The 14101-nt window shown below is 34.6% G+C and overlaps 1 protein-coding gene across 1 annotated transcript; it reads left to right on the forward strand.

Annotated features, from left to right (window-relative positions):
• Positions 1-11484: 11484 nt before the first annotated feature.
• On the forward strand, positions 11485-13415 carry LOC109179534 (uncharacterized protein DDB_G0271670-like). Its single transcript, XM_019329040.1, has one exon. It carries the CDS (start codon positions 11853-11855, stop codon positions 13026-13028), a length of 1176 nt encoding a protein of 391 aa, XP_019184585.1. The 5' UTR covers positions 11485-11852; the 3' UTR covers positions 13029-13415.
• Positions 13416-14101: the final 686 nt, after the last annotated feature.

A 14101-nucleotide genomic window follows, 5' to 3' on the forward strand; every position in this document is an offset into this window, starting at 1 on the left:
TACTATGTTTCTTCCTCTGCCGTTGCACCCTGTTGGTATGCATTATCCTGGTGAAGTTAATTTACATGAGAAATTTAAGTGCTTATCTTTTTTATTTTTTTTTTATGTGAAAAGTTTTGGGTAAACTTGAATTATTTGTACCCAATTTGTATGGAATCCTAATATAGAAATCATTTGGAGTAACCTTAAAAAAATAATAATAATAAAGTACTGCCTCGTAGAGATGGCTTCGGTGAGGGATGTTGAAAACCAAGGTGCTCCGACCAACATTGAGTTGGAACAAGAACTACAGCAGTTGACACAGTTAACTCAAGCCAAGTATGAGGAATTCATTAATTTAAGACAAGGCGATATGACGGTCCAGGAGTACTATGCAAGATTTATAGAACTTGCTCGTTTCGCATCTACTCTAGTCCCTGACGAGGTGTACAAAGTTCAAAAATTCATTAGCGAGTTAAACTTCGAGACTCAAAAAGCCATATGTGTGTTTCAGTGTCAGACTCTGAGGGAAACTTACGATAAAGCAGTTAGCTGCTATCGGGTTCAGGCGAGGTACCACGATGTAGAATCAGTTAAGAGTTTAGTTACGAGGACGTAACTTTTTCTTTAAGGGGGGTAGAACAGCATCGTTCTTTTAGTGTGTTAATTGCATCATTCTATTATTGTGTATGAAACTCGAGTTTAAGTTTCTTTGTGAGGTTGAGTTTGAGTTTCTTTCCTTGTTCCCTTGTTCCTTGTTGCTTTATGGTTCTGCTTCGGGGACGAAGCATCTTTTAAGGGGGTAGAGTGTGATACCCCAGTTATTTGAGTATTTTGTTATAAATATTATTATGCTAAATAAAATTTTACAATATAGTCGTTATGTGAAATATAATATTTTTTATTGTATGATCCATAGTGTATTATTTTATGAGACCCAAAACTATTTGAAAGTAGTCTACTATTATTATTTTATGGTTATTACTATTCCTAAACCCATAATACTTATATGATATAATAAACTAATCTTTAAATCCTAAAACTAAGGTGTTATATTATAGTAAATAAACTTAAAGTTTTAGTATAATATAGGTTAGTCCCGTACAGCTAAAAGTATATATATGTTACGTGTATCCATGTTAGTTCATATATATGTTTATGTATGTTAATATTATATTTAAGCTTTTAATGGCGTGTTTGGTTCATGGAATAGGTCAGGAATAGAATACCGTTTCCGGGAATAGACCTATTCCATTGTTTGTTTTGTCATTTTATTCAAGGTAATAGCGTTCCCGGGAATGAGCTATTCCCTTTGCAAGGGGAATAGTCATTCCTAGGGGACCCCCTGGTATTAGCTATTCCCAAGTATTTGAGAATAACTTTAGTACTATAATACCAAAAATACCCTACCATCGCCACCACTGCCGCCGTCTCCACCACCACCCCACCACCACCACCACCACCACCACCATCGCCACCGCCACCAAAACCACCGCCAGCACTGCTACCACTGCCTCCACCACCACCTCCACTGCCACCACCGCTACCACAACCACTGCCGCCACTGCTACCACCGCCACCACCACCACCACCACATATTTTTATAAGGGTATTTATGTATTTTGAAACATATTTCATTCTATTCCTTAAACCAACCAAACACTGTAATATAATTGCTAAAGTCTATTCCTTTCGCGAACCAAACAATAGAATAGAATTCATCTTCTATTCCTTGCTTATTCCATTCCATATGGAATAGCATTCCTATTACCTCAAAATTCATTCTGTGAACCAAACGTGCTGTAAGTATTTTAGTTCCATACAACTAGAATTATTATTTATAATACAAGTTATTAGTTAAGTATTTAAGTAGTACTCTAATTGTTCTCATCCTAATTGTTTCCGTCCTCCTCATCAGTAGCCGATTCGTTAAACTCTCCCCTCCTTCATCATCATCTTGAGCCGAAACATTCTTATTTTTTTCCCACTTCCGGCTTCAACGAAAGAGAATTTCTGCACGTCAATTTTCGTTCTTCTATCTAGTGTCATCTATTCAAGGAGAGTTTGCAGAGGAGTAAACGTAGGACTAGATTCTGGTGCATGATTGATTGTACGAATCCAGGTAAGTGTTTATGTCTATCAAAATTTATTTTTACTCTGTAAAAATGTATATATTTTTCTTGTTTTGTGGGGATATGTGATATGGTGATTTTGTGGTGATTATAAAGGAATTTTTTTTTTATTCAATTTGATTATTGCCTGTGAAAGTTCTGACTGGCGCAGCTGGGAAGGAAAATTCGTGAAAAATGCTTCCTAAACTTATTTTTGCTTGAACCTTTTTCTGGAGAATCTAGACTTGATATACTTGATGTTTGTAAAAATTTGTTATTAAAAATATGTTTAGGTTTTTCCAGAATATTTTGTGAAGTTGAGGCAGTGTTCTGCGAGTTTAATTTCTGTCTGGCGCAGTGTTGGGAAACAATTTCAGAAAAATACTTTTACACTTTGGATTGGCTTGAAACATTTTGTGTATAATCTAGACTCACTTTACCTCTTATCTGGAAAATTTCATATGAAAATGTATTACCGGTTGTTCTCAGTAAATTCTGCAATCCAGGTCGTTTCTGAAAATTTCTATCAGTTTCTTATTTGAGGTGTTGGGAAGTTGCTTACCTGAGAAATATCATTGTTGTTATCATTGTTATAAAGATGGAGGATAAAAAGGCTTTGTTGACTTGTGTAGTATCCTGTTATGAATTCTGGGTACTTGGGCTGTGACCCAATTTTTTGAGGAGTGAGCAGTAGAAACATATCTTGTCTCACTAGGACTTTTGGGCCTGTTGTATTTTGAGGAGTAGTTAGCGGAGTCTACCACTAGGGTATTTACCTTGTTGAGTAGTAGTCAGTAGAAACGTATCCTGGCTACTAGGACTAGTTACTACCCGTTGGGCTTGGAAAGCCATTGGGGGTGTGCACACTTAAGGTATTAGTTCTGTTCCACTTAAATGGGATTTTTGTGTAGTGTTCAGTAGAGTGACTGTTCATTAGGGCTTATTGAATAAGACCCTGCCCATTATTTGGTTGGTTTAAATGGGATTTTTGCGTAGTGTTCAATTGAGTGATTACTGTTCACTAGGGCTTAAGTAATTAAGACACTGCCCGTTATTTGATTTGATATTCCCCCATACTTCCTAAAAATGATTTCTTTTGGAAACGTGTTATTTTGAAAAGGATTGTTTTGAAATCTTAAGTTGAAATCTCCATGTGGATTGTGATGTGGAGTAAGTGTTATGTTGAAGTTGAGAACTGTTAAGCCTTGTGGCTAATTGTTTTGGAATGTGAATATATACTGTATTAAACTCGTTTCACGGGGTGGAGTAAACCTTACTTAGCAATGTTTTGCTAATTTTATTGTTTTATGTTTCTCTTATTTGTGATTTGTGCAGGTGAATTAGTAAGTTGTTGGCTGAGAGCACGCGATAGAACTTAGTAGTTGTTCCATTTATGATGTTTTAGAGTGGTTGATCCAGATTGTATTTCTTTCTTTAATTTCTGGATTAAGTTGGTGATTGAATGTTATGGTTTAGAGCCTTACATCTAGTCAGTGTTAGATTAGATGTGGTGGTTTCACCCTCATTTATATTAAGGACTTAAATTTATTTTGTAAGTTGAATTGTTACTTAGTTTCTAAATTGAGGTATGTACTCTTTGGGAATTCTATTTTTTAGCAGTTTCTATTTTAAGTAAGTTTGTTTATAGTTTGTTTTGAGGGTGTTACATCCGGTCTTCATCTTCTTCCGGCGAAGACAAGGATGTAGCTTCGGATTGAGCTCCGACGACGTGGTGGCTCTGGTGTACCCCGCGGGCAGTTGGATAGGGTGGTGGTGTACCCACCGCACCACCCGCGGCTCAGGCAATATGAAGAAACGAAGATGATGATGGTGAGACTCTGCTTCTTGTTGTTTGTTGCTATCTAGTTTGGGGTTAATTAGTTTTATGGCTGATTAGGTTATTAATTGGTTTGTTAACTTAGTGGTTTATTGTGTGTTTATTATGATGAGAGGCTAGGGTTCAATTCCCACCTTATTTAATTAATTAAGTTTAGTTATTAACTTTTAATTAATAGCTTTACCTTATGAGCTTAGTTATTAGCCTAATAATTAGTGTTGTGATTAAGTTACTAATAGGGTGCTTAGCCTAGATGGTTGTGCGGGTGAGTAATTTAAAGAAGGATTAGGGTTTAAATCCCTTTATAAGCTTAATTAGTTTTTCTTAGTGTTTTGCTATTAAAGTGAAGGATCAGTTTGATTCACAGGTTCTCGGTAGATTGGCTTTATGAGTTGAGCCCAAGTTGGCGTTGTTTTTGGATGGTTAAGCAAAGGAGGTAACGCATGCTTTACAAAACCTATTTTCTTACTTATATGATGATTTCTTGGCTTCTGCTTGTGATTCTTGTGTTGATTTGTGAGATTTGATGCATTGTCTTGTGGTGATGCATGTTTAGAGCTTGTTCTTAGGGTTCTTGAATGCCATTGCTTAGCTATTTCATGGGTTCAAGTCATATTAATGTTGTGTGTGAGATTTTGGGTGTTTTGGACTTGAACTTGGCCTTGTTGTTGAAAATCCCCGAAGGGATTATTGTGTACAGGAGGTGGTACTCGCGGGCGGAACGGCGCGTGGAGGCCTACTCGCCGCCCCACCTGCGGGGTACGTGGCTCGTGGGTTGGGTACCCGCGGGTGGAGGTCCACCCGCGAGGAACGTGGTTGGTTGTTAGCGGGGATTTGTTCCCCGTGATTCTTTCTTCCCGGTATTGATGTTTTGACCTCCCGATGTTGTTTTATTGGGCTATTTGTGATTCTTCTTGATGTTTCGTATGTTTAGAATGGTATGTTAGGAATCCATGTAGGATTTGGTGTCTTGAATCGTGCTAAGGGTCCAACTTTGTGATTCGTTGGGCTAATGTGAGTCTTGAACATTCTTTGGAACAAATTTTGGTTTACCCGTTTGATAAGCATGCTAGTTTGACGTTGACATGCTAGTATGTTTGGTTTGTTCATTTCTAATGAGATTGCCAATTTGTGTTGATAATCATTTGGTGTTGGATGGTAATCCTTTGTTGATTGAGTATGGTCTCATATCTTGATTGTGATCTCTTGATTGATTTCTATGATAAGATCGTATGTAAATCGTTGTTGAGACTATTGTTGAGCCTTAGTCTTCTTGGTAATGATGATGATCTTGTGTGACTATGATTTGAATGTGGGTGGTTGTTACTTGAGATTTGCTCACATGTAGGTGGTTGTGTGAAATGAATAGTACCCTCGTGTACTGAAATGTAGGTGGAATGTGGGTTGATGTAGGTGGGGGGACGACGATCCCCAGAGGCATAAGGTTGGACTCAGAAGTACCGGGGTTACTTGGAGGTAATTGTTGGAACTGAAATAAGGCTGGGGGTAGCCATAAGGTTGGAACAGGGCATAAGGTTGGAACTATGATACTCGTGACATGTAGTTGTCACCTTGTGAATGTGCTTTCCTTGCTTATGAGCATGTATTGATGTATTCTACTTTGTGATCAGTAGAATGCCTCGCGAGTTGTATTGTATTTCATGTTTGTTATCTTGTTGTTGTTGAGGGAATGGTGATTCCTATTTCTTTGGGAGTGATTTGATGAGTCTATGAAGTTGACTTCTCTCCTTGGTTTTGAAATGATATATACTATATTCTGTTTCAAAATGGTTTTGATTATACTTATCTATATATGTTATTTAACGCGTATTGATGGGTTACTAGCAATATTCGCTGACCGGGTGTTATCCCCATGTTTATTCCCTTGTTCTACAGGTTTTGACTACATGTCTGAGAGCGCTAGACGTGGATCGCTATATAGTTCAGCTGTCCTGTGTAGACGTTATCTTTTGGTTGGCCTGTGAGCCTAGTATAGTGGCCTGTGTGCCTAGATACTTTATGTTTTGATGATTTCAGAGTTTTTCCCGCCTGTGCACCTATGTCTGAGATAGGTGTGGCATAACATGTCCCGATTTTATATAGCTTCCGTTTGCTTTATGTCCTGATGATTAGATGTTTTCCTATGCAATTAAGTTTTTAAAATGTGGTAAAAATCGAGGGTGTTACATTGCAAACCAGATGGTGTTTGAAAAGTTGAAGTTACTCAAAGGTAGAAGCACTAGGTATTGAAAATGTTCAGATGTTTGAACTGGAAGGTCAAGTTCCCATCATTGAAGATCAAGATGGTGACCTTTCGCCAATTGAAGCATGTGCTCCATTTATATGCCCAACACGCCCCCTCACGTGTGCGAAGATTCAAATCCTTGACCTTTGGCATGACTCTGATACTAAATTGAAGCATGTGCTCCATCTAAACTAAAAACCTAAGTTGATAGTTGGATTGCACATTTATGTTTATATATATAATATATGCTCAACATCGCCGACTCCAACAAAATGAAGTCACTTTTGTTCAAAGCCCAATTCTTGCCAGTGATCAAAGAATACAAGTCTTCTAGCATATATCACAAGGTGGAATTTCGGATGCACCTCTGGGAAGAGAAGATAAAGAAGGCTTTATAGTTGATACTGAGTAGGTTGCTGGTGGAAACAGGGAAGCACCAGCCAATCAATTTGATGCTAAGGATGAACCATCTCAACCCTATTCTTTCAGATCAGTTCCCCACTTCCCCATGATTTCTTGACCTAAGAAATAAAAAATAGTGCAAAAGAATAGTGTTCTTTCTTCAAGTAGGTCAAGAAGTCCCTCAAGGCCAGTAATGTGAAAATTGTTGATACAAGGAAGCTTATGCCAGTACAAAGCACAACCTTGGAGGGGATTCAAACTATGAACAAGAGCATAAGGATGATTTGTGCACCAAGATGTGGAAGGTGGTGAATTATGTGTGTAACATGGTGGAGGATATGGAAATGAATATGGATGATTTGTGCACCAATCAAAACACTCTAGGTGAAAATCAAAGCACATTTAGAATGACACCAAGTAGATCACAAATGTAATTGAGAAAATAGACAATTTGATTGAAGGTCTGGTCCAATTTCATAAGAAAGTTGATATGATAGATAATGCAAAAAAAGGGGGGAAGGAGGTAGGACCCTTGCATCTCAGTCAAGGATTAGTGATCATTGCACAATGGACAAAGATTTGAAATTTGTTTCCCTCCAACGAAAAATTTGAACATGTCTATAAATACCTACATTCAAACTTGAATGAGGTGCTAGTCAATTTAAGAATTTATACAAGAAGTGCAAAATTGTAGTCAAGTGAACCTAGCTGACCAATGAGAGAGAAAGTTCTATATTTCAATATCAAGAAAGACTTTGGTAAATACAAGAAGCATTCAATGCCAAGTCTACATCAAGTTGGAGAAGAACAAATCCTTTGTGTTCAACCCGACATCTCTACTCGTTGAAGTAGAAAGATGAAGAGTAACAAGTGAAGCTTGTGAAAACATTGAGGCTTGTGGCTGGCTTTGTGATCAAAGCAAAAGTCCTCTCCACTTGTATAGGAGTGATATATTAGTGGAACCTCCTAGGATTTCTAGGAGAAGATTGGATTAGGCCAGATTGACTGAACCACTATAAAAGGCTCTCTATCTCTAATATTTATTTTTAAGCATTTACTTTACTATTTACGCATTCAAAACGTAACAATTTGTCAAGACAAAAACATGTTAAATTAAAATGGATTATATAACAATCTGTTGTGTTGTTTCTAAAACTCTATATTGGCCCTGTTTGGTAAAAAATTGGCCTATAGGCCGATTTTGGCTTATTTGACCACTATTAATTGTTTGATTTAGTTAAAATATCAATACAAATGTTTGGTTAATTAGCTTTTTGCAACTCCAAAAGGCTAAAATTCAAAAAGCTACTCCAAGCAACTTTTTCAATTAGCTTTTTGAGAAAAGAAATTATACCAAACAGCTATCAGCTAACATCTAATTTACCAAACACTTTTTTACAATCAGCTGTTGTTATCAACTATTTATACCCTCTAATTAACATAATCAGCTAACAATCATTTTACCAAACAGGGCCATTATTATGAAATTTAAGTTCACTTCAATTTCACATTTTTTTAAAAAGATAGCAAGCCTATTCACCCCAGCTCCTCGGGACCAATAGTGAGCACATTATTCTATAATATTGGCTTGTTTAGTGCACGAGTTAACTCTATAATAATGTTTTTTTTTTTTAAATTAAAAGTTGTTGTTATGTTATTATGATAGTCATAATAAGTGTATAACCATTTCAACCATTCTGCTCTAACATAACGAAGAAAATATCTAAGATTAAGAAGGCTGCATTAGGGTGTCTAAGAATTTTTAGTGGTTTATGAAAGAATGACTAAAAATGAAATGACACCTATAAATCTAGGACCAAAAAAGGAATTAACTCATTAGAGCAAAGATGAGTTGAAATGATGGTAGATTGAATAGATCAAAATGGCCTCATGTTTAACGCCATTAAAATAGATTTGCTGACGGAGGATAAAAAATTGTCATGCCACAATAATGATAAACCAATTGGAGATGTTTTGAATAAAAAATTAAAGACTAAAAGTTGAATGACATATATAAATCTAGAACCAAAGATAGAATTAAGGCCCTGTTTGGTAAAATGGCTGTTAGCTGATAGCTGTTTGCTGTTAGCTGATTGTGTTAATTAAAAGGTATAAATAGTTGATAACATTAGATGATTGTAGAAAAGTGTTTGGTAAATTAGCTGTTAGCTGATAGCTGTTTGATATAATTTTTTTTCTCAAAAAGCTAATTGAAAAAGTTGCTTGGAGTAGCTTTTTGAATTTTAGCCTTTTGAAGTTGCAAAAAGCTAATTAACCAAACATTTCTATTGATATTTTAACTAAATCAAAAAATTAATAGTGATTAAATAAGCTAAAATTGACCTATAAGCCAATTTTTTACCAAATAGGACCTAACTCTTTTTCCAAATAGACACAAATTTTAACGTTCTAACTACTTTTGCTATAATTTTAGTGTCCCTATTTCAATTATCTTAAGATTGGTTTGGAAATTTAGAAAATGTCTTCTAAAAGTCATTTTCCAACTTTTTGTGTTTGCCTATTCAAGAAAAATGAAGTTAACCCAAAAAAAAAAAAAAAAAAAAAAATACATACATACTTTGATCAAAGGAAAAGAAAAAAAAAAAAAAAAGACTCACTTTTATGCAAAAAAAAGTGTTTCAAAATCTTTACTTGTAAGACATTTTTCGAATTCCTCTCTCGTGTTAGATTTTATATCGCTCCATGAATGACGTCAAATGAGTAGGCTAACTTGCCATCTACCCAATTATTATTTGAAATGAACCAAGTTATCCTAGTTAAAATTAAATATGGGTTAGGTTAACCAAATAATTTGTAAAAAATGGTCAAACCCAACCAACAATTCAAAAAATTTTAAAATTAAGTTTTACTCCCCTATTACGTACTGAAATTTAGTACACAACGGAAGAAACCTTTTGAGCAGGCTTTGGCTCTAATCCGTATTTGAGTTACGGTAAGTCTAAAAGAAAAACAATATAACGATAGAAAATGAAGAACTCTTCAATATAAATGATTTATGCATCCTTTAACATTACATAGAATACCGTATATATACTATCTCACTTCCTAAAATAATGTAATTATAATAATGGAATGACTAATTATTCTCCTAATTACCAATTACACATAAATGCCAATTATTTTTCATAATTACATATATAAGGTAATATACATTATTCTTACTACAGGATCATTGTCAATCAATGGCGTAACACCCCCACCCCCGGTCACTTTAATTTCTTTAATGTGAAGTCATTTATAATTTGAAATAATTAATATTTTATAAGAATTATGAAATAATGTTTATCTTTTTTAAATAACCAAAAAAAAAAAACAAAGTTTTATTACTTTAAGCTAAACACAAAAATTAAAATATTTTTGGAAAATGTGTCATTTTTAAATTTATTTGTCAATAAAATATTTCTCAAGTTTACAAATCAACTCTTCATTTTATTTCTCTCTCAATCATAACTTTTATATAATTTTATAAGCTTTAAAAGTTTGGAGGTATTCAGTTCAAAATTTGTTGAGGAGTATTTTAAAAGTCGAGTTATGTTTAATTCAAAAATTTAAAAACTCTTTGAAAGTCAGGCAATATTTAATTAAAACTTTTAAGAAGTTTTTTTAAAAGTTAAGTAGTATTTGATTCATACTTTTAAAAGTTTTTTAGTATTTAAAAAAATCATTTACTTTTATAGACTCAAATACTCTATCATATTAAGACTTTTGTACTATTTTCTTTTCCACAAATATATATAGTTGAAATTAATTGAAATCATTTCTCAACCTCTATACTTCTAAATTTTCTTCTTGCAAATCTTACATATATTTTTTATGTGCCTAAACTCTACATACATTTTCTTCTACTTAAGCTTTAGAAACCATTTATTTAAATCTAAACTCTATAGACTTTTAATCGTCTATAAGCTTCTTTTATTATTATTATTATATTTTTTTTTCATGCCTAAATTCTATTAATCGTTTTTCTCGTCTAGACTCTACAAATTTTTAAATGTCTAAACTCTACTAACCTTTTCTATTTACCTAAACTCTACCCTATACAGTTTAAAAAAAAAAAAAATTAACCTAAACTTTTTCCCGTTGTCGGATCTACGTAACAATTAAATGGAGTAAAAATTAATTTTCTTAAATAGCGCCATTTAATAGTAAATTATGATAGACAAAAGAAACTTAAATATTTCAATCACACATTTTTTTTTCTTTATTAGTGTAAAAATGTTCCCATCTTCCACCCAACAAAACATTGAGAGTATTTTTTTTAGTGTTGTTTAGCATGATGCACTATTTTTCTTATAATATTATATTGCTTGGTAAAATAGTAAAATTTCTCTTTAAATTTATAATGATTTTTTCAATTATAATATATAAATTTATTTAAAATCTCTCTCTCTCTCTCTCTCTCTATATATATATATATATATATATATATATATATATATATATATTATATGTGTGTGTGTGTGTGTGTGTGTATGTATATGTATATTAGAAAAGTTTTGAAATGAAAATTATCATATAAACAAATATTAATAGAAGTAAATAAAAATTTATAAGACTATATTCAATTTAGAGTTATAATTATTTTTATAAATTTTTTAAAATATAAAAAACTATTAAAATTTTATAAGTATGTGTGATAATATGATTTTTATAAACTCTTATATAATCTACAAAAGTTTAAAGGGATTTTTTAAAAATTAAAAAATTTTAAAAATTTATCATTTAAAAAGTATACAAAAATCTATGAGACTAATACAACGTTTTATAATATATAAAAAATTAGACGAAATGAATCAATGATACATAATATAGAATTGATTTTTTTTTTAAAGAGGTAGATAGAGTATAACATTTGGGGTCAAATCCATGCTTTTTAATTTTGCCAAAAGTGTAGACATTAAAAAGGGTTTTTGGTGATGGCCAAGTTAGGGCTGTATAGTGGCTTCCCTTTTATCTCTAGTGTTTTGTTTGAGTTTAATTATATAGGTTAGTCAGGTATCCACGTGCTCCTGGGACTACCATCTCTTCTTCAATGCCATTTCTCTTTTGTTTTGCAATTTCCCTCGCCGCCTCCTTTCACCACTATCTCTCCATTCTCCATTGGAATCAACTCTTCTTCTTCTTCTACTAGCTACCACGCTTATATGAATCAAGAAAATACATCAGAGGGCGTGTTGAGTTTATTGGTTTCTGGGATTTGAGCTTCGTTCTATCATTTTACCTATTTGTTTGTTTGTTTGTTTTGTAGTGTGTAGAAATGGTAATGGAAGGGATTCAAGAAGACATGGGTGAAGGCAATATGCTGTGTACAAACCATCCATACAAGAATAGTACTCCGGGAGGGATCTGTGCTTTTTGCCTTCAGGAAAAGCTTGGGAAGCTGGTTTCTTCTTTCCCCTCAGCCATTTTCCCTTCTTCTTCATCTTCCTCAACCCCTTCTTTTAGATCTGATTTTGGGGGTCCAAACAACATCGGTTCTTCTACTTCCTCTTCTTCTACTACTCTGCCCGTGAAAAGCATCAGTAAGAAAGGCAATGAGTATCAGTTTGACTCTATCAGGAAGTCAAGAATGCCCTTTCTGTTGACCCAAAGGAGGAAGAAGAAGAGCAATGGTTGTGGGGGGGTTTCAGGTTCAGACTCCACTGCTGCTGTGTTCAAGAGAAGCCAGTCCACTGCTACCCCTAGAAATAGGCTAAACTTCTTGGAAGTTGAAAGGAATGGAGGAGAGTACAGCCCTCACAAGAGGGGTTTCTGGTCTTTTCTCTACTTACCTTCCAAGAAAAGTGGTAATAATAAAGAGTCCACCTTTGCATCATCATCATCTTCATCTGTGAATGGGTCAATGAGGGGTGCATCAAGGGAGAAGAAAAGGGAAGAGTTTGTGGTGGTGGAGGAGAATGATGAGAGCCCTGATGATCAAGCTTCTTCATTTGATAGGAAGGTGTCAAGATCCAGATCTGTGGGGTGTGGAAGCAGGAGCTTCTCAGGGGACTTCTTTGAGAGAATCTCAACTGGTTTTGGTGACTGCACTCTAAGGAGAGTTGAGTCCCAGAGAGAGGGGAAGCCCAAAGTGGGGTCTGTTCATCATAGAACCAGTGGGGCCTCAGGCCAAGATTGCATCAAGGAAAGAGTGAGATGTGGTGGGATTTTCAGTGGCTTCATGATTACATCATCTTCATCTTCTTCTTCTTCATCATCTTATTTGGTTTCTTCTGAAGAAAATGTGAATGGGAATGGAAGGCCTTCAATGGCATCAGTGGGGCATCATCATCACCAACTTGCCCATGGGAGAAGTAGGAGTTGGGGTTGGGCATTTGCTAGTCCTATGAGAGCTTTTACAAAGACATCAACTGGGAAGAGAGAAGCTTCTTCAAACAAGAACACAACTCCTAACTTGGCTGTCATTCCTTCCTTGTTAACTGCCAGGGGCTAGGTGAACTCACTACATATGGAGTAAATTAGCTAAAACTACTACTATAAACACATTTAGTTTTCTAGTCTTAACTATGTTTCTTGTCTTGTCCATGTTAATCTGTGTTTCATCACTGTTTATTGACCTCTGATCTCTTTCCTAGTAAAAGTTGATGTTAATGTTGGTGACGTTTATTTTGGTTTTCTAGTAGTATGTAGTTGCTTTGGATTTGGATTTCCTTGACATATGATTCTTGGATTCATGTGAGCGGAGGAGCTTTTGATGAAACACCCAAATCATGAGAGTGATGTCTCCTTTGATCTCTTCTTTGTTAGGCAGGACAATCCAATTATCAAATCATGTAATTTGCTTATATGAAAATTATGAATGATTGTTATTTTGTCACTATGATAATATATATATGGCTTATATTTTGCCCATTTGCATGTTCCCAAAGAGAAACCTATTAATCTTGATTGAGATTCATTTTTGGTTATTTATCTAAAGGAATCTACTTTTACCATTGGACTGAAACCAAAGAAGTTCTAGTCTCAAACTTTGATGCATATTTGGCTTTGTAGTAGTGTAGTAGTTGAAGTAGAGCACCCTACTTTATTTTTTTGGAGTACACTCTAACCTATCTTTCTGCCCAACAAATTGTGCCAACTTTGATTGAGATGAAACTCGAACCTGAGATCTTTTTTATAGAAAGTAAAAGTGATCCTATCAAACCAGTGTAATTGGGTAGAGCACCTTTTGTGTGCACAATCACAATCTTTAAGAGCACCTTACTTTTGTGTGCACAATCACAATCTTAAAGATTGTGGATCCATTCATGTCTCTATCTATGAGCTTCTCTAATGCTTGTGTTGTCTATGTGATGTTGGACAAAAGCCAAAAAATATTGATAAAGAAAGAGTTGAAGTCATGTGAGTTGGTTGTTCATGTGCAAAGTCATGGACACAAACCAATGATTGTCATAAAAAAATTTGAAGTCATAAAGTTGGAGAGGAAGACACAATGCTTTCAACTTTTAGTCAAATGTAAAGCACATGCTTGGTGGATAAGGACACATGTGAGGAGAGGGTCTGAAT

Source organism: Ipomoea nil, unplaced genomic scaffold (assembly GCF_001879475.1).
Source record: "Ipomoea nil cultivar Tokyo-kokei standard unplaced genomic scaffold, Asagao_1.1 scaffold0927, whole genome shotgun sequence".
Classification (NCBI taxonomy): Eukaryota; Viridiplantae; Streptophyta; class Magnoliopsida; order Solanales; family Convolvulaceae; genus Ipomoea; species Ipomoea nil.